Here is a 26087-nt window from a genome sequence, read left to right as displayed (position 1 = left end):
CCAATCCCGATTTGTATTTGAGATTCCCAAATCCCATCGGACTTGACTTCTTCGTGCCCCTCAAAAAGTGTAACTCATTGAGGGACACAGCTGTTTCTATCATCATCATCATCACCACCCACGCTATACAGGTCCGCGGAGAGGCACGCTGAGGAGGCCGTGCAAACTGCAATGGAATATGGGGCATCTCTCTCTCTTTACCTAATATTTTTATTCTATCCTGACATTCTTCAGTTGGAAGGGCAGTTTATATGCTTTTTTTATGAGGCTCAAAAGGGCAGGAGCTCAAGCACCCCTTGGGCTCTATGTGTGCACGTGCCTGTGCGTGCGTGCGTGTGTGTGTAGCAGGGCGTTGCTGAAAAAGAAGATCCGTGCTCAGCCAAATAAAGGTTAATAGAAAAAGAGCAGAAGTCCCGTTATTCTCCATGCTATACGCACCTGTGTAGCAGAGGAGTAGCGGGCGGTGGAGCGAGATGTGGCCATCTTGGCTGCACTGTGGGACCCCTCGGAGGGCAGGGCGCCGCAGCACTGGGACTGACGGAAACATTTGCTGTACTCTTTACGGACCTGCAGAGGGGACAGCCAGGTCAGAGCGGAACAGTGACAGCTCAACCCCGGGAGAGACACCACATCTACATCTTTATCAAATGCCATCCTGTCGACAGGGGTTCAAAATGTCATCTCTCTAAGGATGGAGATAATGGTGTTTCTACTGTGGTATCCAGTTTGAATATTGTGAAGGGGACACAATTACAGAAATCAAGATTATCTTAAATGTCATGAGGTGCCATTAGGCGCTACCGGTATATACCACCATTACGTAGTATACAGGTTGCGTTTTCCTTTCATTCTGTAAATGCACATGGTCTCGCTTAACTCATTGGACGCCAGACCCGATGATAGTCGGGTTAACTCGCCGACCGTTCAGCGCCAATCACGAGTATAGTCGGGTTTTAATCGTTATTTCTTTTATTAGCAATATCCATTCATTTTCATCCATCCAGCCTGATGTTATCGTTGGGAATGGGTCTGAGCTCGCAAAAGGGCAAAGGCCGCCGCCTACGCCTTCCAGCTGGTATTGCACCCCATTGGGAATGGTGTAGTTTCTTTTCTGGGACGATCCGAGCCGTGCGGGCGGGGTTTAAATACTCAGGCGAGGTAGGCCTCAACAACGATGGCATGGAACAGTAACCCCGCCCGCCCGTTCATGTGTAACGGTCGGTAATGTGGGATGGACCTCCACGAGCAGTATTTGGAATGGCAATCAGATAATTGGATTATTTCTTTTGCATTACATCAGATACAAGGTAAGAACACTATATATAAATTTGATTGTTGATCTGATATTTCTTTCTACCCCGATCGACGCTGTCTCTGTGTGTGTGTGTGGCTGTGTACCGTTGGGTGCAGGAGGTGGGGTGGCGGGTGGGGCGCCGCGGTCCAGGGCTCTTTTCATTTTTGCACGAGGAAAGATAATAATGATGATCTAGCGTTGATTTCAGGAAGATTCGATAATCAGGCGAAAAATGACAATGTGTTTAGTGTATTCCACTAAAACGCTATTATCGCGTCTTTTCCTGGAATAACTAAGAATCACCAAAACTATACTCATATTCAAAACGGTATAAAACGGAAATGTACTGATGAAAAAACAATCCGTTTTGTACATGTTGACTGGAAGCAACTCACTGATAATCAACGGGTGTATTAGACCCATAGCTATAATTTAAGATATATTTTAAGTAGGGATGCACCGAAATTTCGGCCATCGAAAGTTTTCGGCCGAAAATGGCAAAAAATTGCCTTTCGGCTTTCGGCCGAAAGAGTTTTTTCACCGAAAATATATCACCGAAACAGAAACAACCTGTAACCTAACGCGTGTTGTTGTGATGATGTCGTGCTGTCGGGAGTCGCGCTGTTTCTATGTAAACTCTGCATCCTTATTTACTATATGCCCGTTGCGGTTAATCACTGACTGATCTAATATGCATATTATTCAGAGCGAGAGGGGGGGGGGATTGTGTTTCTCACATTGACACTGTCTGTCTGTCGCGCGTCTACTGTGCCAAAGTCAAGAGAGCACATTCATCAGTGGGGACTAGAAAGGTGCGCTCAGTAGAGCACAGATGTCCGCTGCGGCAGCCAGAGAAAAGATGGAATTAATGTACTGTATGCATTCATAAGTGCTGAATAAATGTTTTATGGACCCATAATAGAGATTATTTATTATTTAAGTTAAGTTTTGCCATAATCATATATTTTTCAATAATCATAATGTTCCACAACATTGGTAAAAAAAATTCTATTCTATTAATCATTTTTGGCCTTTCGGCTTTCGGTTTTCGGCCAACTGTTTTCTATTTTCGGTATCGGTTTCGGCCAAGAATTTCCCATTCGGTGCATCCCTAATTTTAAGCACTCGCAAATCTCGCAGTCCCCCCATTGATTAAAGCGGTGGCGTTCTAGCGCCCTCTCGCGCATTAAGCGACGGCGCAGAATGAGTTAATGGAACACGAGTCGCGCCACACTTGAGTGAAATGGCACACGTCGTTAAGGTAAAAACAAAAGAAAAATGCGAACCTTTTTCTGGAGAAGGCAGTGGAAAATGAATATGAACATCCCTTGCAGAGTGTTGAAGATGGTGAAGAGGTACGCCATGACAATGGAGGACTCGTTGAGGAAGAACAAGCCAAAGGACCACGTCAGCCCCAGGAGACAGAGCAGGGCGAAGGCTCCCAGCACCCAGGACCTGCACAGAAGAGGAAGAACACTGATAAAGAACAACTGTTGAGAAAGTGTAACCAGTGCGGAATTCATCCTCCCCCCTGAATTCACTGACTTTGAAGTTTCTCTCAGCTCCAGAGGACTACAGCCCTGGTGGGGAAATGAGGTCACATCTTCCTTTGGTGTTTTTTCTTTTGGACATGTTGTATATACAGTACGGCGCAGATAGAAGCTGGTCCATGGTTTTGGAATGAGCGCGCCACACAGTATTTGACACAGAGTCAAACAACATTTCCTCAGCCTTCCTCTGGGTTGGCTAGAGATATTGCCAACACAGCAGGTTCTCATTGGCTGTTTCCAGGAAAGCCTAGAGGAAATCAGATAACCGACCGCAAGTTACAATGACGACGGCTGGTAAGGGGAGCTATCAATACACCAGAGACAAGAAACCCTGGGAGAAGAAGAAAAGAAGAGACCAGAGAAAATTGAGACACCATTGTAGAATATCTTGGGGAGAGAAAATCCATTGACTGTGTAGCGGGAGAGATGTTAGTGATTAGTCTTGCTTTTGTGTTATTGTGTACACTCAGAGTCTGTCATGGATACGAGTCTCATTATTTCTTCCAAATTCAACTAATTATCTCAAAGTTGCCACATCTGACATTGCACGTAGGTAAATAAGGACTGGAGGTGGACCCCAATTAATTAGACAGCCAATGAGTCGAGTTGTCGACCTTGAATTATTTGTTTGAAAGAGTCACTCTCTGCAAGAACGCAGCTTTTCTTGAAACCTAAACACTCCGATAACACAATACACCCAAAGTGGGAACAGGGTGGAAAGGAATCACAACTTGAGCACGACATAAGAGCAAAATGGCCACCGTGTGAATATGGTCAATGAAATGGCTTTTGTGGTTTAAAACAAGAGAACAAAACAAAAAAAGACCACCTCAAAAGAATGTCTGAAAGGAGAACGGGCCGAGCAGCATTATGTGGATCTGGCCTCATATTAGAATAGAATAGAATAGACTTTGAATTGTCATTGCACAGTATACAACGAAATTTCAGGGGAGCTCCCACAGACCGTAGTACATATACCGGTATACATACATGAACACATAACACATATAACACTCTACATAACAGAATATTTTAAATAATAAAGTGCATAATGGGTGGTAATCAGAGATTATCAAGTGCAGTGGTAAGTGCATGGTGCATGTGAGGGGACAGTCAATGAGTATTTAACAGTCTAACTGCTTGAGGGAAAAAACTGTTCTTAAATCTTGTACTCTTGGCATGTATGGACCGGTATCTCCTATATATTGTTGAACAGGTTACAGGCATGGAGATGCTCAGGGACCATGTCTTTCATCTATCTGCCGTGTTGGCTGCTAGAGACGAGACAAGCTCCTTTTCCAGCTTCTCCGCCCTTTTAAATCTACAAGCCATGTTTTGCGCCAGGATTTCCAGGGGCGAGGGCGCGCATGGGGGGGCTGTGTAAACCATGCCAACACAGGAGCAACAGATACTAGGAGGTTGCAGAAATGCAATTATGAAAGAAATAAAAGAGGAAATATAACCTAAACACTGTGCCCTCTTACAATTAGCTAAAACTGCATCACCTGAGGATGAGAATAAGATCTGAAAGGAAAGATATTGGGTCTGGGCTGCTTTAAAGACGAGGGGTCTTTAAAAAAGTGAGGTCAAACGTGAAATTGCAAAACAAGACAAGGAATGTCACATATTACTTTTCTTTTCACTTTATAACTGCCCCCCCCGACCCCCTTGATCCCCCATCCCATGTCAGAGTTACTGCAGGCCACCTGATCTTCCAGATTGACAGCCCTCACCGGATACCTCCTACCTGATCTTCCAGATTGACAGCCCTCACCTGATACCTCCCACCTGATCTTCCAGATTGACAGCCCTCACCTGATACCTCCCACCTGATCTTCCAGATTGACAGCCCTCACCTGATACCTCACACCTGATCTTCCAGATTGACAGCCCTCACCTGATACCTCACACCTGATCTTCCAGATTGACAGCCCTCACCTGATACCTCACACCTGATCTTCCAGATTGACAGCCCTCACCTGATACCTCACACCTGATCTTCCAGATTGACAGCCCTCACCTGATACCTCACACCTGATCTTCCAGATTGACAGCCCTCACCTGATACCTCACACCTGATCTTCCAGATTGACAGCCCTCACCTGATACCTCCCAGCCTGGACGAGTCTGGTTTCATGGAGGTGGAGTGCTTCATCATCTTGTACAGCGTCACCACCAGGAAGAAGATATTGAGCTGTTGAAAACAAGAGGCACATCAGCACATTAACTAGTCCACATATTTAGAAGGGCAATAATCTGATATAGTAGGCCTACCACACAGGGTGCGATTTATAAAAAAATATGAATAATAATAATAATTAAGGCTGTCAATCGATTAAAATATTTAATCGGATTAATCGCATGATTGTCCATAGTTAACTTGCGATGAATCACAAATTAATCGCATATTTTTTATCTGTTCTAAATCTACCTTAAACAGATATTTTCCAACTTTTAATTATCAACATGAGTCAACAAATGCTTGCTTTATGCAAGTTTCTTTAATAGTTGTCATACAGAAGTACAGAATACTTTTATACAAAATGCTTCTTACTGTTACGCTCCAGAGACTGTGCTAGACAAGATAAGTATGAAATAACATAGTATAGCATGTAAATTAGAAGTAAAAAATTAGGTCACAGTGTTCAGTATAGACATATGTACAATGTTCGATGCAGAATAGACGTAACTGAGTTACCATATAATATACAATATACTATGCAGTGTAATGGGATGAGGTACAATTTAGGTACAATTTACAGTAAGGTGTACGAGTTGTAGTGCAAATCCTTTATCAATAAATATAAAGCCATTTAACACAAAAGGATGACCCTCATGCATTGCAAATTTGCATCAAATTCAAAACAGAGTGATGCACAAAATAACTTAAAAGAAAATAATAATTTAAAACAATGAATAAAGTGTACGTGAAATAATAGGGGGAAAAATAAACGTTAGGAACTTATTACATTTACACACAAGGCCTCTCTCTCTCACACACTCTCCCAGCTCTCTTTCTCTCTTGTCCCTTCCTCATCTCTCACCCCCTCTCTCTCTCTCTCTCTCTCTCTCACACACACACACACACACACACACACACACACACACACACACACACACTACGTGTCAAAACGTGTTAACTTTGACAGCCTTAATAATAATAAACAAGGGCGTGGGCGGTTAAAGAAATACCTTTAATGTAGGCCATATAAATTATACTTACACATCTCATACAATTAAGGCTGACCTTAGAATTTCGTTTTGGAATTCGAAGCTTCGGGCCAAGATTCGATTTTAATTCGAAGCTTCGAAATAATAAAAAAAATAAAATACATTTACATTTTTTATTCTATTTATTTTTTTACGTTGTGGGACTTGTACAGCACTTTGTTCAACTTGGTCAGTGCTGTAAAGTTTAAACCTTTTTAAATCTTAGACAAACGAAACACTTTGCTTTCATGAAATATTGTAAGCCGTCATTTGAGGCTTTATAAAAGCAGCACAATGAACACAAATCTGTCAGTGCAGAGTTCGACCTCATCTTAAATAACAAACAGCATTGCTTGTTGTAGTTAACAAAGAGAGGCAGAGTTGATTTAGAAAAAAAATATTACAAATAATTTTTTTTTTTTTCTTTTTTTAATAATCAAATTTTATTTTCATATTCAAATCCCATGCCCATCGAACGAAGCTTCGAAGCTTCGAAGTATTTAAGACAGCCCATACAATGCAATAGAACGTTGTTTTCTGTTTAGTTTGTTAGTTCGTTTGTTTTAATTTGTCTAAATCGAGGGAGTTGCCCTCAAGCACTTTGAAAGCACTTGGAATGTATTCTCAACAGGGCATGTTTTACTTTCAAACAGATGCTTTCCGAAATATAATGCAATGGTTTGCTCCCTTTTCATCCTGTAGGGTGACCAAATGCAGGACAACATAACGTATATATTTAATTCATGTCTTAAATGCTCAGTAGGCAAAGTAGGTAAAATAGGCTAAGAAGCAGCAATACTGCAGAACAGAACAAAAATGATGTCTTTATTGCTGTTAATGGGCGCTTACCGCTTACAGCTTCCAAAACACAAATCCGAGACACGTTTTCAGCACCATAGAGAGTGCAGTGCGTCATACAGGCCTTTTGAGGAATTTATATTTCTTGCTAGAATGCGCCGCTTAGAGCCTTCTGACAAAGAGGATGTTTTAGAAAACTCCCTGCATGTCAAGAGAGAAATTCACTTTCATTTTAATCTCGCTCTTCACAAGATCCACGCTGCATCAAATCCTCTGGTCCAAATCACACACCGGTCAGAGCGCATCTTCAGCTGCAGAGGCCAGTGAAACTGAAAGTGCTTGGCTGTAGTTACTCAAACTGTGGCCAACAATACAGCTCACAGTAGCCTCTTGGAGAAAGGAGGCACTAGCAACAGGGTGTAGACTGCTGACGTTGAGAAAATATTTAGTATTTAATTCAATGCAAGAATGAATGATAGTCTATTATAGACTACCAGAAGGGGGGATAAATCGCATCCCCACCAGCGATAAAAATTAATGACCAGAGGTGTGGGACGTCTAAAGCAGGGGTAGGGAAACCCCCTCCCCCAGAAACTCGCACCCTGGCACCACCTACATTTCACATCGACTCATACTGTGGTTGTAGGATATTGCTTAATCTATAATGGGTTTTCGGTGCGAACGCTGGCATGCTCTTAACCAACTGGGACATGAAACTTCAACGCCTCTCAGTGCAAATCATCAGCAGTACACTACAGTACCTTCCAAAAAGAGAGGGGAAAAAAGGGACTGCTTTGGTCTACTTTGCACCCAGCTCAACATGATGAACGACCTCCCAGTCTTCTTTCCTCTCTTGTCGCTGACATTATACACAACCCCAGGCTCTGGCCAGGTAGCTTGGTGCCAAACATACCAGTGTTATTCCTCATCAGAGTATGGGAATATAAATCGAATACAGCCAAAACAGCACGCACGCACGCACACACACACACGCACGCACGTCTCCAGAAAAACACAAGAGCGGAAAGGACAGAGCAAAGACCGCTATATTTTAGAAATAATGTCAGAGGCCAGGAAAAACAGCGGCGTACTCAAAGCTATACAGTACGTCCAAGACAAGGTTTTCATGCCTTCGCAGAATGTTTCTCTGTATGGTAAGCACTGGAGGGCCCACTGCCGCCAAGGGAAAGGGAGGGGATACGCTTCAGTCTGGCTTGCTACCATATTAAACTGCGGGAAAGCACTTCAGTAAAATAATAATAAATTGTATCCTGCTTTTGAAGTTATTAAAGGTTTCCCCCTAATCAGCCCCTGGCATATTTATTCTGAAACCCAGACCGATCTACGTGCGAGGAAAGAAATGACAAAAACGAAGTCGGTTTGGGCAAGAAAAGCAAAGCGTACCGATCCAGGTGTACAGTGGTGATCCCAGATTATCAAACACATTCTTGTGGGCTGAATCTACAAAACGAATGCTCCCGACTGTGGACCCTTGTGAACTCAACTCAGCAACATTCTCAAGACTCAATCCAATATAAAGAATCTCATAAAGAATATTTTTTTATTATAATTTTTTTTAATGGAGACAAAGAGGGAGAGCGAGATCAGGAAAGGGAGGGAAAATAAGCCAATAACAGAGGAAAATACAGTAGAAGGAGCTTTTAGATCACAGCTTTAAAGAACACGCCAACATTTTGGGAAATTTGCTTATCGTCTTCTCCAGAGAGAGACAAGACGATAGATACCAGTTTCCTCTCTGTGCGTTCAGTAGAAAGCTATCTGGCTGCATGTTAGCCTAGCTTAGCACAATGAATGGAAGCGGACATGAACGGTTAGCCTAGGCATTGTCCAAATAACACCTCTCCCGAAGGCTAACCGGCCATGTCTGCTTCCATTCATTGTGCTAAGCTAGGCTAACATGCAGCGAGATAGCCTTATACTGAACGCACAGAGAGGAAACTGGTATCTATCTCCTTGTCTCTCTCTGGAGAAGACGGTAAGCTAATTTCCCAAAATGTTGGCGTGTTCCTTTAAGAGCAACGGTGAGTTACGTCTCCCGGGCCGGTGGCACCGGGGCCGACTTACGTCCGCATGACACGAGCGGCTGGAGATGCATCTAACACAGCCGCAAGTGATGACACAGATCTGATGAGACAGACAGACAGGCAGGCAGGCAAAGACAAGGCAGGCAGGCAGTCTGCAGAAAGCTGAAGCCAACTGCATATGGACTCCCCTCTGTGCACCTAGTCTCCAAGGGGGCCCCCCCGCCGCCATATCCTGAGCTCTCACATCCTCGCCAAATACAACACAAGAACCCATCAGTGCCGACACAACGCTTCCCCAGGGGTGTGTGTGTGTGTGTGTGCGTCTGTCTGCAGTATGTACACATTTACATGTACGCTACCATATGTGCCAATACTGATACAAAACGTGTTTGTTCACGGCTTTGCACGTGTGCTTATTGTGCGTTTAATGTGTGTGTGTGTGTGTTCAAGTTTCAAGTTTCTTTAATAGTTGTCATACAGAAGTACAGAATACTTTTGTACAAAATGCTTCTTACTGTTGCGCTCCAGAGACTGTGCATGACAAGATAAGTATGAAATAAAAACATAGTAAAAATTAGAAGAAAAAAAAAAGAGGTCACAGTGTTCAGTTTAGACATATGTACAATGTTCGTAGACGTAGTTACCATACAATATACAATACTGTGCAGTGTACTAATATACAATACTATATAGTGCAAGGCATAAATGGACAAGGTGCAGTTTAGGTACAATTCACAGTAGGTGTACGAGTTGTAGTGCAAATCCTTTATCAATAAATATAAAGTGTAAGTGTGTTTGTGTGATCTAAAGTGTGGAAAGTGGGTGCTGCAGTGTGTTGTTTGTTTGAGTGAGTGTGTGTGTGCGTGTGGGTGTGTGTGCTGTGTGCATTTGATGGTTGTTGCATAGTGATTATTGTTCGTTTAGCGATTATTGTTCGTTTAGCAGCCTGATGGCCTGGGGATAGAAGCTCCTTCTGAGTCTTTCTGTGCTCGCCATAAGACTCCGGTATCGCTTGCCTGACGGCAGCAGTTCAAAGAGGCAGTTGTTCGGGTGGCTCGAGTCCTTAATAATTCTCTTAGCCTTCCCCTTGCACCGCTTGTTGTAAATGTTCTGGAGGGTGGGAAGCCCCCCTCTAATTGTGCGTTCGGCTGAACGTGTCACTCTTTGTAGTCTGCTACGGTCTTGTGCAGTGCTATTCCCAAACCAGGAGGTGATGTTGCCGGTCAGGATGCTCTCTATTGTACATGAGTAGAAGTTCCTAAGGATCTTCTGACTGACTTGGAACTTCCTTAGGCGCCTGAGGAAGTAGAGGCGTTGTCGTGCCTTCTTCACAACACTGTCAATGTGTGTGGTCCATGTCAAGTCCTCGGATATGTGGGCTCCGAGGTACTTGAAACTGTTCACTCTCTCAACTGGTGCCCCGTCGATGCTGAGGGGGCTGTAGTCCTTGACCCCCGAGTGTGTGTGTGTGTGTGTGTGTGTGTGTGTGTGTGTGTGTGTGTGTGTGTGTGTGTGTGTGTGTGTGTGTGTGTGTGAAAGCGCACCAAATGAAATATTAAAAGGTGAAGATGGAGATGTCCGTCCACTGTGATTGGCTGGGGATGTGTCATGATCCACATCGGGGCTCTGAGCTGTGGTAATGGCTGTTTGGCCCACCGACTCATTATTCCCATGTTCTCCCTCTTCCCCCAGCAACCCCCCCCCTCACTGAGCAAATTACCTTCATGCCTGAGACAATCTCCCCTCTTGATTGCAGGAGGGGGACGGAGGCGCAGGGGGGGGGCAGGGGGTGAGTGCTTTCTGGGTGTGCTTACTACCCCACCGACCCAGAACGCTATAAGTTGCTGCTGCCGCTCACACACATGTCCGATTCCACAGGATTGTTCATAGCTGAATGGACACAGATGTCCTTGTGTCAGCGATAATGGGGCCGTTTTCCTTTCATGCAAATTGATCTGAGAAAGCAGAGCTAAGTGGCCTCCAGCCCAGGGAGGGGAGGGGAGGGGAGAAAAAATCTATACACATTTTTCACATCTTCCCGGGGAGAAAACAAAAAGTGTCCTCTGACACACCTCCATTGCAGCTTACCATTATTATAAAGGTTACAGGTCCAATGAAGCTCCAGATGAAGTGGTTATCAACCCTCAGCCAGCACCTGCAGGACAGAAAACGTGAGGTTTAATTTGAGTTTTTTTACTTTGTTGTTATAGGAATCCGACCTTTCAGGCACATAAAATCCTTCTTCTTGCCAAAACAAAGTTGTATCTCATCGATCAGCAACAAGCGGAGCTAGATAGACGATGGGGCTACGGCGACGGAATAGCAATTCCTCCTGACCACGGGGAGGAAAAACCTGACCTTGAACCAACTCTGGCCCCGCGCCACGACGAGAAGCCAGGGCCCCCGACAGCCAGCAGGGCTGGACTCATGACTTCACAGTCTGCAAATGTGTACAAATGAGGACCTGTCTGACTCCGTAAGCCCCTGGCCTCTAAACAGTAAACAGTCTTGTACACAGTATCTTTATCTCAGCCTCCGGGTTGTCATCGGAAAACGGGGAGAAATTAAACATATGCTGGGCACTAAGGTCATGAAGTGTAGCAAAAAAACTAGCGAGTAAAGTTTATTTTAAATTATTTTCTTTACAAATCACGTAACCTGCTGCTCTAATGATGACCAGTGGAGTAAAGTAAAGCAAAGTGAAAGAAGGAGGTACAATTATGCTTAAATAAAGAATAGAAGAAGAAAAAAGAGGGAAAAAAGGGACTTCATTAATGTCGCCGTTTTGCCCACAGCCTTTCCTCTTGGTGGTGACGGGGTGTAAATGTGCCGGGAGGCAGAGGGGGAGGCTGGTCTCTGTGATGTTCATTAGCACGTACGTCTCTCTGGCCCGTCGCGGTCGCTAGTCGACCTAGGAGGTGCTAGGAGAACTCCGACACTTGTGATTCTCACACCAACACCAGCGACAAAACAAAAGGGAGGCGTCAGTCACACTTACGCCCGCTGGGTCCCGTAACTCCGGTAGTCGATGGCCGCCGAGATGCCCACCACCGCGGCCGGGAAGAGGTACCCGGAGACGTAGTAGTACTTCCTGCGGGAGAACTCGCTCTCGAACACCTCCACCAGCATGAGGTACAGCTGGACGCCCTCCAGGCACATCCAGGCGAAGGCGGCCAGGAAGCAGAAGTGAAGAACGCCGGCGATGATGGAGCACACCAGCTGAGAGGGAGTACATTTACACAGTTATATGCTGAGGACTGTGGTGGGAAAAGGTACACAGGTCCTTTACTTAAACACCGCAATCATGGTTCACTAGGGGGCCGCGAGTCGCCACTATAAACATAATCGGGTATCAACATAAAAATGCCTGAGAGACCTGCAGAACTAAAATATATTGTTTGTGCATGGATTACAAGATTTCAACAATAATACATACTTATAACTAGGGATGTCCGATATTATCGGCCTACCGATATTATCGGCCGATATCGGCATTAAAATGTGATATCGGAAAATATCGGTATCGGAAATTAAGAGTTGGACAATATCGGTATATCGGTATCTGTAAAAAAGCCAATATCGAGCATCCCATACTTATAACTTTAAATAAAAGAATGTATGTATTACTTTTTTTTCTTAAGTACTTCACCTACAAACACAATACTGTTCTGACAGCACAATATTGATGTAATTATACGTTTTAAATGCATTTGTTTATAAAATAGGGGTTTGTCGAAGAAAATAAAAGATGGAATAACAACAGACTGGCCACTGCTAGTGTGAGTTGTTTGAGTAGGACACCATGACTCGACAAGACCTTCTGATGACAGATATTTTGAAAATGTGAAAAAAAACAGTAGTTAGTTAATAGTTATTGCAGCTTTAAGTAAAAGTACAAATAGATAGAATAGTACTCTAAAAGTACAATACCTCCATTCAAAATATGAGCCTCTAAAGCCATTTGAGACATGTAACTGTGATTAAGAGCTATACAAATTAAATTAAATTGACTTGACTATTTAAGTAAACGTGAAGGTATTTGATATTGAACATACTTAAATATAAAAAAGGTACAGATTCTATGAGATTCTTGTATTTCAATGCTTGGGCGCATTCAGTCCTCTGACCTCTGAAGGTGATGTTTAAGTGGTTGGTGGTTACTTCCTATTACAATTACTTCCTATTAAATTGACAGCATTGAGTATATTTAAACATAAATTATAAATATGCTAAGCTAATGTATGTACATTATTATTATTATTATATAATAGTGGTACAAGTATGAATACACTATGGTAGTAAACCATACTAGCCAGTGGTTTTTACTAATAAGAGTAGGTATGGATATATACAGATATAGATAAATCCCTCAAGTTTCAAGTTTCTTTATTAGTTGTCATACAGAAGTACAGAATACTTTTATACAAAATGCTTCTTTCTGTTACGCTCCAGAGACTGTGCTAGACAAAAATAGATAAGTATAAAATAAGTATAGCAAGTATAAAATAGAAGTCAAGTACGTAGACAAAAGTGTTCAGTATATACAATGTTCAATGCAGAGTAGAAGTAACTGAGTTACCATACAATATACTATACAGTGCAAAGCAGTAGGGCTGACCTTCTAAGCTTTTTTTGGCAATCGAAGCTTCGGGGCCGAGCTTCGATTTTAATTCGAAGCTTCGGGGGGAAAAAATTCAAAAAAGATTTTTTTTATTTTTATTTTTTATCTTATGTTGTGGGACTTGTACAGCACTTTGGTAAACTTTGTTGTTTTAAATTTTTTTAAAGATTTATTTTTTGGTGTTTTTATCGCTTTATTACTACTGGGCAGTCCAGTAGAGAGAGACAGAGGAGGAATGGGAGACAGAGTGGGGGGAAGACATTCGGCAAATAACGACCGAATGTTATTCGTGCCCCAAACTTTGTTGTTTTTAAATGTGCTCTATAAATAAAGTGGATTGGTTAATGAATTAAGTAGGGCTGTCCCCGACTAAGGATTTGGATGGTCGACTAGGATTGGCCAAAATTTGCCGTTGGTCGACTAAAAAAAAAGAAAAAAAATATAATATTTTTAATTTTTTAATTTTTTTTTAATTTTAATTTTTTATCACATTCCATTTGGGCTGTGGGGGGTGCTTAATGTCTGAAGGAGTCGACTGAAGGCTTCTTGTCCTCTGCAAAAGCATGCAATTGGTCCACTGATGGATACATCTTGACTGCTACCAGACATTGACCTGGGACTTATAGGAACCCAAGGAGGACAACCTACACTACCTTAGGCTTACTGCACCCTATGTGGATACTGTGATACTGTGATACTGTGAATAATGTATATTTCAGTGGATACCGTGATACTGTGAATAATGTATACTCAGTAGATAGTAAATTATAACACTACCTCATGCATACTGCACCTTATGTGACACTGTGAATAATGTGAATATTCCTCAGCTAGTCAGATAGTAAATTATATTGACCATATTGATCAATTTGTTTACACTGCCTGTGTTGTTTTTTACTACCTGTATACTGTGTTGTTTTACTACCTGTACCCCCCCCCCCTCAACCCCATGCTGCTATGATGCCTGAATTTCCCCAAGGGGATCAATAAAGGAATATCTTATCTTATATTTGTCTAGTATAGTGTGTTCATTAGATGGGTGAAATCCTCTTTCAGTGCCTCTGTGCCTGTTTTCTTAGGCAGTTAGCCTCTGGTATGCGTGCCATTAGCGTTAGCCACGCTTCTATGCCTATTTTCTTTTGAAAAAAATTATATATATATATATTTTTTTTTATTATATTCGACTAAGATGTTGGCCAGTCGACTACGGCCTCTTTCGACCGATTAGTCGACTAATCGATTAATAGGGGTCAGCCCTAGAATTAAGTAGCCCCTTTCGTGACTGTGACGCAGCCAACAAGGTTTCACTCGGCTGTGTGATTTAATTCAAGGTGGATCGCTGTTGTCGTTTGAACAACTTCAGATTTCATGGGAACTACCAATCCCCCAAATCAAGAATGTTTAAGATGAATGAAGTAAGATTTTGATTATTTGAAATATGGCCTGTGTAGACTAAACTATGCACAGAATTATGTCAGTCTACAAGGTCCGGATTCTACATGGTCCGGCAATGTAGACCTTGTAGACTCCACTACAGACCAATTATCAGTGAATGTTCATGCATTTTTAAGAAGGGCTACTTCCACAAAAAAACAAAGAACTCACCAAAACATCTCAGTAGCACCTTATCTAAATGTTCTATTTCATATATGGAGATTCATATTTATTTATGTATTGCATGCATTTCTACATTTTATTTCCTATTTTGTTTATTTATCCCAGTATCTTTCTTTCTTATGTGTGGAATTCTACAAGGCATGTAGACGTATATGTGTTTGAGGATGATATCCTTCAAACAGGCAATAGTGATGATATAATTTGGGCAGTGCTGAGCTGGGTTACTTTCCTCCAGTGTATTTGTCCCCCGGCCCCACCCAATGGTCCCATGCGCGCACACACACACCCACACACACACACACACACACAAATCGAAGTAAAACAAATTTGGAAAAAAATTTATATATATTTTTTTTAACTTTGATTCTTTTTTTTATGTTCGAAGCTTCGAAGTATTTAAGACAGCCCTACAAAGCAGAAATGGGATGAGGTACAATTTAGGTACAATTTACAGTAAGGTGTAATGAGGTATGGGTTGTAGTGCAAATTCTTTACCAATAAATATAAAGTGTGTTTAGGTGTTCTAAAGTGGGTAAAGTGGGTGCTGCAGTGAGTTGTTTGTTTAAAGTGAGTGTGTGCGTGTGGACGTGTGTGCTGTGAGTGCATTTGATGGTTGTTACATAGTGTTATTGTTCGTTGAGCATCCTGATGGCCTGGGGATAGAAGCTTCTTCTGAGTCTCTCTGTGCTTGCCATGAGACTCCGGTATCGCTTGCCTGACCGCAGCAGTTCAAAGAGGCAGTTGTTTGGGTGCCTGGAGTCTTTGATAATTCTCTTAGCCTTACCCATGCACCGCTTGTTGTAAATGTCCTGGAGAGTGGGAAGCCCCCCTCCAATTGTGCGTTCGGCTGAACGGGCCACTCTCTGTAGTCTGCTACGGTCTTGTGCGGTGCTATTCCCAAACCAGGAGGTGATATTGCCAGTCAGGATGCTCTCTATTGTGCATGAGTAGAAGTTCTTAAGGATCTTCTGACTGACTTGGAACTTCCTTAGGCGCCTGAGGAAGTAGAGGCGTTGCCATGCCAAGTCCTCGGATATGTGGACTCCGAGGTACTTAAAACTGTTCACTCTCTCAACCGGTGCCCCGTCGATGCTGAGGGGGCTGTAGTCCCTGACCCCCGACCTCCTAAAGTCCACAATCATCTCCTTTGTTTTGCTGACGTGGGATATTTCCTTCAAAATGTTAGTATTAATTAGTAGTAATAGTAGTAATAGTAGTAGTAGTAGTAGTAGTAGTAGTAGTAGTAGTAGTAGTAGTAGTAGTAGTAACAATAGTAGCAGTAGTTAAATACTTATATCTACCACTCTCGCAGTGGGTTGACATACAAAGCCTTAAAGCCTGCTTTTCTTTATCATACATCGATCAATAGAGACCGTATTAGATCCCCAATTATCATAGCATGGGGTATCCTTGGAAAGCCACACTCATTGGCTACAACCCTGTGCAAAGATTTTCGAGATCGCCAAATGATTGACGGAGCTAGAGCCCCGGGAGTCGGGGTGGTAATGTGTACTTTTGCATACTTTGGGGCACGCCTCACATATCGGCATGTAACTCGAGAACCGCTGAACGGATTTTGTCACCTGAAAGGGCAACCGACAGGCAACAAATAGGGCTTTAATTCTATCCATATATTGTATTAAAAGAAATGCACACCCGAGCCACTAGAGGTCGGCAAAGAATCGTCCACATGTGGGCCCTTGGATGTTAAGAGGTTAATGTTTAAAAAAGAAAATTGTAGCCAAGAGTAAAGACCATAACCCTATCAAAAACAGTAGTCAAAGTGTATATTTTCATTTTTACAGATGTTTTATACAATTTATCGGAAATACGAATTTATCGGAAAATGCTAATTATCGTAAAAACCGCAAGGAAATGACTAAATCCAGATTCAACCCTGCCATTGGAAAGAGGAGCATTTTCCCTATCCATAGATGTATGATTTGGCCATAATAAGGTCAAGGTCAAGTTCAAGGTCAAATATGAATTTATAATTAAAATCGATTATCATTAATTACTGTATCTACAAATCCTTCTGTTTAATCATCTTCCCGCGGTTAATTTGCTTCGATTCTTTGTACACATGATCTCAATAAGGTGGTGAATGAGCTCAGTGAGCATTTTCTCGTGCCCCGCAGATTTAACATGATCAAAGATGCAAAAATCATAAATCATCATTTATATTCTCCTTTTCTTCATTACAATTTACTCAGCCTAGTAACTGACACAATATTTCTGACACTGGAAATACATACCCCCATGTCCCTAGATGTTCCTAGATACCAAGAACATGCAAATTGACCTTGCAGAAGTGGAGCAATCTTCCATTTACTTAGGCATGTACCTTTAGGCGAAATACAGCCTACAGCTTAACAGGATAAACATGAAAACATTCGACTCTGCATGCACAGTGTAATTCAGTTGGTACCTTTGGTTCAGTCATGTTGATGCCCACGAGGAAGACCAGTTCACCAATGAAGAGGTTGAGGCAGAGGTTCTTGTGGATGGTGTTGCGGTCGCTCTGCAGCCCTCTGAAGAAGCAGAAGGTGAAGAGGCTGATGGCCAGGCAGACCAGAGACACGGCGATCCCCATCCTGGTGATGACTGTGAGCAGGAGCTCATGGACGCTCCCCTCACCCTGGTGGACACAGAGCGACACTGCGGGGTTAGCGTACGACTCCCTGCTGATAAGTGATGTGATCATAAAGGAAAATCCACCTCAAGACAGAATTCACATATCGTTGCTGTCGCATGAAGTTTAATTTTATTATTACACCTGTGTGCGAAGCGCTGTCACTCATCTGTGTGTGTGTCTGTCCGTAACTGTGATAACTCTCGCATTTCTTAACTGATTTGGCTCATACAGCCAACGACCTGCACTATTGAACTTTTTCAAATCAGTCAGAGATCAATGGCACTGATCAAGGTCAAGGTCAAGGTTTTAGCCATTGGCTTTGAAGTACGGACCAAGTACCTGGATCTTGGCGCCCGGCAAGATTTCTAACTGAGGGACATCAAGGTGGGGAGTGAGGTTGGACTGCACAATATTACAATGAGTCTCCTCAATCTACTTGTTATAGGTTTACAGTCGTGGTAGAGTGGGTGTTGCATCTCTCTGAGTGACATTCTAGTTATTAAAAAAATATATATATGTATTGTAGGGCTGTCCCCGACTAAGGATTTGGATGGTCGACTAGGATTGGCCAAAATTTGCCGTTAGTCGACTATTGGTCGACTTAAAAAAAAATGAAAAAAGAAAAAATGTAATATTTTATTTTTTTATCATTCCATTTGGGCTGCTTAATGTCTGAAGGAGTCGACTGAAGGCTTCTTGTCCTCTGCAAAAGCATGCAATTGGTCCATTGATGGATACATCTTGATATTTGTCTAGTCTAGTGTGTTCATTAGATGGGTAAAATCCTCTTTCAGTGCCTCTGTGCCTGTTTTCGTAGGCAGTTAGCCTCTGGTATGTGTGCCATTAGCATTAGCCACGCTTCTAGGCCTCTTTTCTTTTGGAAAGAATGATAAAAAAAAAAAATATATATATATATATATATATATATATATATATAATTTATTTTTTTATTATATTCGACTAAGAGGTTGGCCAGTCGACTACGGCTCCTTTCGACCGATTAGTCGACTAATCGATTAATAGGGGTCAGCCCTAATGTATTGAGAGTTGACACTGTGTTTTCATGCACCAAGTAAGTTCCATCAGCCTTGCACCCCATGAAACCCATTTAAAATCCAATGTACAATTTTAAACAAGTTGTGTTTGTCAATCTCTCCCAAAACCAGAGAAACCGAAGAACCAAGATTACAATCTATGACGTCATGGAGTCACACATTCTGCAGCTGCTGTATGAGAGGCAGATCTTCGGACTGTTTGAGACAACGATGTTGGTCTTGTATTCTCTGCTATTAGAACTCCAGCAAGCGCTGCTTGGTCTGTGGCTTAATGTCATCACAGATCAGAGTAGATATCTTCTTTTATTTCTAATTTATTACTTTTTATTATTCTTGTTTCTTTAATTCCTTTTTCAGATACACAAGTTACCGGTAACTAAACTCACTGTGATTATAGGGGAAACGTGAATATTGTGTTTTGGGGTCAATTTTCACTTTCAAAATCCAATTACCTTTAGTGCTGTGGCTCATAAAAGGTGTTATGAAAAGAGCAAACCGAAATGTGATTAATAACAGTTGCTGTCATTGTAATAAAACCAGCCAGGGCAGGATATAAGTCACCTCATGTCAAAGGTGGAACACTGATGTTGTTAAAGAGAATGAGATTTTGTCCCAGGCTGCATCTCGAGTGTCCCTGTCCCTTTGTGTCTCGTGCCCTGTCCCTTTGTGTCTCGTGCCGTCCCGTGTCTAACGACGACTGACATCCCCCGCTGAGTGACGAGGTTAGGATCACATCATGTGGGCCACGGGCCGCGTTGTGGCGTGTCGAGTCATTAGCAAACTGTCACAAACGGCGGTGGCCATGTGGCTTTTCTCCACCAAAGGGGGGCAGATCACAGTGTGTGTCAAAGCCTATGAAACTGAACACATTTCAGCACGGGCACACAAGGCGTGGTCCAAAAGTCTCCCTCACCACCACCATGCCGAATATCACTCAAGGATATGGTGGTCAGAAAGCGAGGTAATTGCTTCTGTGATATTTGTAATTTTATTGAGGAGTAGGACTTGTAGTTGGAGTGAGGTGCAGGGGGGTTTGGTGTGAGGCTAAGCTTAGCCCCCGTGGGCTCTGGTTTCAGCCTATGGTTAAAGTTGAGGTTAAACCAGATGACAGGGACAGGACTTCATGAGTTTCGGGACGTATTATTACATGAACCGCGAAACTTACGCTCCGCGTTTATTACTGGTGTAGATGCTCTCACTGCACACCATATTTATTGTGTAATTGGATTGTAATTGAATTTCTTCGCCGCCAAATGGATCCTGCGCCACTTCAAGTCGAGTGGAAATGCAAATGAGAACTAACCATGTGCCGTTTCCCATGATTCCCGGCGACATACGTCTGCGAAGGAAGGCTATTAGTCACGGACCATAGGTAAAATGTAATTTATTTCCTATAATGGTATAGTGCTTACAATCTTAGTCCTCAATCTCTACCCCTCGCCCTCGGCAAAGAAAGTGACAGCTGCCTTCCGTTTCTCTTTCTCCACAATACCTCACTACCCCCCCCCAGCCCTACCCGTCTCTCCTCTCCTCCAACAATAATCTAATTATATTCTCTGGACTCTGCCATTCTTGTTCTTGTCATGTTTACATAAACACTTTGGAGAGGATGGAAGAACAAGTGCCTGCAACAGATAAAGAAAAGAGGCGGTTGCTGCTCCGGTACGCGGCGAGGGCCACACTCACCACGTTCCCCCGGTGCTGCATGAGGATGGCAAAGTTGGTCAGGTGACTGCAGGAGCAGGTGGTGTGGCTCTTGTTGGTGTCCAGCAGCTTACAGCCCTGAGTGGACCAGTAGCCCATCATGCTTCTCTCCGAGTAGTTCCAGAAGGAACAGTTGGGGTTGTAGTAGTGCTCCTTCTGTTGAAGACAAAGAAAACAGAGCAACAAACCGTTAGGTGTTGTGTGCTATGTGTGATACTCAATCATTTGGAATGAGGACCATGTTCACTCAACCACATACAAATAATGTGGAATAAACGTGTGGAGCACAATTTCGTTATTTTGCCGATACACTAAAATGGCTGGTACAGTACCTGGTGTTTTCTATCCAACGATAACTCTGGTCTTTGTTCTAGCTTTAAAATTGAGCTTATTCCACATTATGTGTATGTGGCAGATCCTCATTCCAAATGATCAAATACCGTAGTACACATAGTGACTTTAACCCTTTCACTACCACACTACAGAATATGAACTCTGTCACTACCACACCACAGATGGTTAACCTTTGTTGTGTGCTAGTGAAAGGGTTCATCTCCTGTAGTGTGGTAGTGAAAGCGGTAACCCTTTGTAGTACGGCCGTTAACTAGCTCGCAAATGATTGGAAATGTAGAGATGTGGTGTACACCATTGAAACATGCCTTTACGGTCTTGTGATTTATAGATCACCAATCTCTATAATGACAATCATGTAAGTGGAGGTGAAAGATGTCAGTGATGATCCCTTCATTTCTCAGCGTAGATGGAAGCGGACAGACAGGACTGATGCTCACTCGCTACATTCATTCCACACGTCGTGTCGTTCATTATCACTAACTGAGCCCTTCAGGCAACAGAACCATATAACTCCCGTTTTTGGGCTCATGTATGTATTTTCAGCTGTAAAGTCAATCCCAATCGCTTGGATCTAATGAACGTGATATATCGCCTGAAAGTACTCAACCTCTATTGTCTTTAGCAGTCAATGAAGACACAACACCTTAAGATAATAAGGTTTGACAAGATTGTTCATCTCAAGAAATGAGATGATCTTGGATTCTTTGCCTGAGGTATTCAACTATCCTCCCACCACATTATGTTGATTGCTCGGTTGCTCATCGGCCTCTGTTGAGTAGTCTAATTGGACTAATGCAGTATATTAAAGCACTGGCACTTCCTTCATCAACATGTATAGTCTTGTACTAGACTATAGACTATTGTAGCCCACGTGGTATAATTGTAGAGCTTTTCATCTTTATTCTATTTTCCTATTTTTCATCCTATCCTATTGTTGTTGCTGCTGCAGGGTTGAGAGTGCGACAAACCAAATAATTGTCTCTGCTGTAAAGAGTGTTGGTGACAATAAAGAGTGTGCCTCTGGCTCTGACTCTGGCTCTGGGGGAAGTCCTAGGAGGAGCTTACGTCCAGGTGCTCCAGGGTGAAGATCACTGGGTCGGACACGAACACGCGGCTGGACTCCTTGGTGATGGAGGCGGACAGGATGTGGGAGTTGATGGTCAGGGAGAGGTTGCGTCTGCTCGGGTCGTCCCCCCTCCTCAGGGTGGCGTTCTCCGTGCTGAGGAACTGACCCAGGTGCTTGTAGAGGACAAACACCAGCTTGGCCACGCCTGCAAAACGGCGACGAGGAAAGTGATCAAACACGCGAACAAGTGAGATCAATTACTTTTCAGTTTCAAACTCACTGACTGACATTGTCTGTTTTTTGTATTGAGTCGAGTAAAATTTCTGTAGGAAGCAACTGATTTCATACGGTCAAGACAAGTCAAACCAAGTGACGTTCGGGAGTCAAACGAAGTCTTTTTACATGAAAATGTATAAAGCAGTTAAAGTTACATATTGTGTCCAGACAAGTAAACTGTATTTATAAAGTGCATATTAAAAAGAAGTATCATGAATCAAAGTGCTGTACAGAAGTACTAGAGTCTGGAGAAACAATGTAGACAAGAAAGACCAAGAAGATACACCACATACACACACAAACATGCGCGCAAGCATGCACACACTCACACACGCAGGCATGCACACACACACACACACACTCACATGCAAGCATGCACGCACAGGGACACACGCCCACACACCACCGCCATGTTTTCATTTCTTGTGAAATGTCCCCAACAAGGACAAAGAAATGTTGTTTTCCTTCCAAGTGTGGGCAAAGTATAGGAAAACAAGGACACGCACGCACAGACACAGGCAGACACACACACACACACGCACACACACGCACACACAAACGAACATAACTCTCAGACTCAAAGGCTAAGCAATAATAATTATATAAATAAATGTGTTTCACACATTCTAGTAAAATAATAATGAGTTTTTATTTACTAAACATTTTGTCTGATTTTCAATCAGGTAAAAAAAAAACAAGACTACAGCAAAAGTAGTTAATGATTGTATTGAATCTTTGAAGCTTCACTGTGCAGCTCTTTTAAGTCTGTTGGTTTGAAAATGATCTATTAGGCAGATCTCAGTGTGTGCCGGCTGAAGGTAACACTTCTAGCTCCTTTGTATCTAAGGGTGTGCCCCAGGGATCGCTTCTGCCTTCTGGGACCACTCCTATTCACTATATACACTATATCAACAGTCTTGATCAAAATGTTTGCGATGCCTGCTTGTCAGCTACAACATGCTTTTAGTACTGTACAACTCACCCTGTGTGATTTAAAACTAGTTTTGAATGCTGACAAAACAAAACTCCTGTTTTCAAATGCAAAGACAAAGCCACTGAATCTTCCATTTATCACCACTTTTCAGGCTCTGAGATCGAGTCTGTATCTGAAGACAAATATCTAGGAATCACAATTGATGATTCTCTCTCTTTTAAGCCTCACATTCTGCAATTGGTGAAAACAAGTTGGGTTTCTATTTTCAAAACAAGTCTTGCTTTTCCTTCGAGGCCAAAAGGAGACTTGTTACTGGCACTTTTATGTTTGTGCTGGACTATGGTGATGTTATATAAATACATGCATATTTGCAATACCTACAATACATGCACTGGATGGATACTGTCTACCATGGAGCAATGAGGTCTGCCTTGTCCCCCCGTAGACATAATCATTAGCATTATTTCTATTCATAAGGATATTCTTGGTTTGCTTCCATCTGACCTACAGATCTACATCCTTCATTGAAGTATGGGAGTTATTGTCTTCGCTCCCAGGACTTATTCCTACTATCTGTCCCTGAAGCCTGTACTGAATTGAGAAAAAAGGGTGTTTAAATATGCTTCTCCCTCTGCTTGGAATCAGTTGCAAAATTATCTGAATCTTCGGGAGCTGGTCTCACTGGATGCAAAAAACCTGTTAATTTTCAGAAAATCCACCTAAAAGTACATGCCCAAGTAAATAGAAGATTGCTCCACTTCTACAAGGTCAATTTGCATGTTATTGGTATCTAGCCTAGGAACATCTAGGAACATCTATGGACCACATGGAATGTATTCCCAGTGTCAGAAATATTGGGCCTCATTCAACAATACTCTCTTATTATTTTTCTTATATTCTTGCTTAAGAGAACAATAAGAAAAGCCACCGCCACATTCATCAAGCCGTTCTTAACGTCGAAATCTGTGCTTACCCAGAGATTTGCATGATGAATCCCACGCATTCTTAAACTCAAATGCGCGCTCGCGCTAAATACATTTGCATACAGACATGCCCACAATCTCCTTATAAGGCAAATGAGGCGTGTGTAAAACAGCCGTGGTTCGGCATCTGATCCCTGTCTGATATATTCAACAGGAAGCGATTTGCGCGACTGATCTCAAAATGACACACACACACGTCTCACGACTTGCGACTCAGTGCATGTGTGTGTGTGTGCTCATCGCATCGCCTATCGGTTCGGAAATACCGGATCTGTCACCCGTCATCTCTCTCTGAAATGTCCCTGTGGCCAGAGGTGCAGTGCTCATGCCACACAGTACCACGCCGTTCCACCACACAGGCTGTGGCTAAAACCCAGAGTTCGCTCAGAACTTTAGGTGTGGAGCAGAGAAGAGAGGAGAGGAGAGAGGGGAGGAGAGGTTGTATGCGTTCTATGTGTACGGCCTGCAGCCAGCATCTAACTGTTCTAACAGCAATATATAATCCATTTCAGAAGCAGAACACACAAGTTCTGGGTTTATAAAGTCGTATTTGGGGGTACTGTATTTGGGGGCAATTGACCAATGGTTTGCTTTCAACCCATGAACTCCTTCCTCTCTCACCATTTTATATATATTTTTTTCTTTTATCTACTAAAACTGTATTGTATTATATTGTTTGTTTTGTAAAGTGTCTTTGAGCATTAGGAAAAGCGCTATATAAATCTGATGTATTATTATTATTATTGTGAATGGTATGCCTTTTTTTTTTAAATGTAAGAGTGCTCTGGACCACTCTTAGAATTTGATCTTGCCTGAGAGAAAAGCAACAATAAGAAAACATTGCTGAATCCCAGGTAAGAACAAAATAAGAGGAAATGCTAGTTAAGAACGAAATCTGTTCTTATATCGCTTCATGAATGAGGCCCACTGTGTCTGTTACTATGCTTGAGTAAATCACAATGAAACAAAGGAGAATATAAATTATCATTTTTCTTTGCATCTTTGACAGTGAATAACACCATGTTAAAATTGCAGGTGTTCATATTTCGCTCACTGAGCTCATTCAGTACCTTCTTGAGATCAAGTGTACAAATATCTAAGCAAATGAATAAAGGGAAGATGATTAAACAGAAGGATTTGTAGATACAGTACTGAATTATAATCCATTTGAATATATAATATACTGTAGAATATCAGGCCTATAAATGACCTTATTATGGCCAAGTCATACATCTATGGATAGGGCCAAATCTCTCTTTCCAATGTCAGTGTTACATCTGGATTTAGTCATTTCCTTGCGTTTCTCCGATGCAATGCACAGAGAATTCACATTATTCAGAGAAACTCTTATTTTCGAAAAAGATTTAAATCATCGGTAAACAAACGTAGTGCTGAAAATATACACTTTGACTGCTGTTTTGATAGGGTTATGGTCTTTACTCTTGGCTACATTTAAAAAAAGAACACAACATTAATTAATAGGGTCTATATTGATGGATTTATGACGAGAACATCAGGGTCCCCGAATTAACATTAAAGTATTTAAATTAATGACTGGCTGCAGATGTTTAGATTTTTTTACTGCCCCTGTATAAACGCTGATATTGATGACATGTGACAAATATTGATACTGTATGTTTTTTTTTTTTTTTTTGGTTCTGTCATTTCTTTTGTATTTTATTGGAAATTGTTGGATGTTTTTATGTCTTCAACCCTGTACATTGTGCTGCTGCCTGTCACGGCCAGGTCGCTCTTGTAAAAGAGATTTTCAAACTCAATTCGACTTTTTCCTGGTTAAATAAAGAAAAAATATATAATAATTATACTGTGAATAACAATCTCACAGAATGAAAGAATAAATAAAAGTCTAGACAAAAGAGATGACCGCGCTCACACAGTAGCTACCGTACAACAGGTATCCATGGCAGCTCTTACCATTCTTACT

General features: G+C 42.2%; 1 protein-coding gene across 1 annotated transcript in view; it reads right to left on the bottom strand.

Annotated features, from left to right (window-relative positions):
- The window catches only part of adgrl2b.1 (adhesion G protein-coupled receptor L2b, tandem duplicate 1), a 144605-nt gene that overhangs the window by 8916 nt on the left and 109602 nt on the right, over positions 1-26087 (bottom strand). The window contains 9 exon segments of the mRNA XM_084327664.1: positions 439-567; positions 2581-2749; positions 4947-5038; positions 10986-11052; positions 11896-12116; positions 17564-17773; positions 20512-20685; positions 21949-22154; positions 24421-24508. Of these exon segments, the coding sequence (XP_084183790.1) occupies positions 439-567; positions 2581-2749; positions 4947-5038; positions 10986-11052; positions 11896-12116; positions 17564-17773; positions 20512-20685; positions 21949-22154; positions 24421-24508 (1356 nt within the window).

Source organism: Notolepis coatsorum (genome assembly GCF_963971535.1).
Source record: "Notolepis coatsorum genome assembly, chromosome: 13".
Classification (NCBI taxonomy): Eukaryota; Metazoa; Chordata; class Actinopteri; order Aulopiformes; family Paralepididae; genus Notolepis; species Notolepis coatsorum.
Note: the sequence above shows the minus strand (reverse complement) of the source record. Positions and strands in the feature narration are given on the sequence as shown.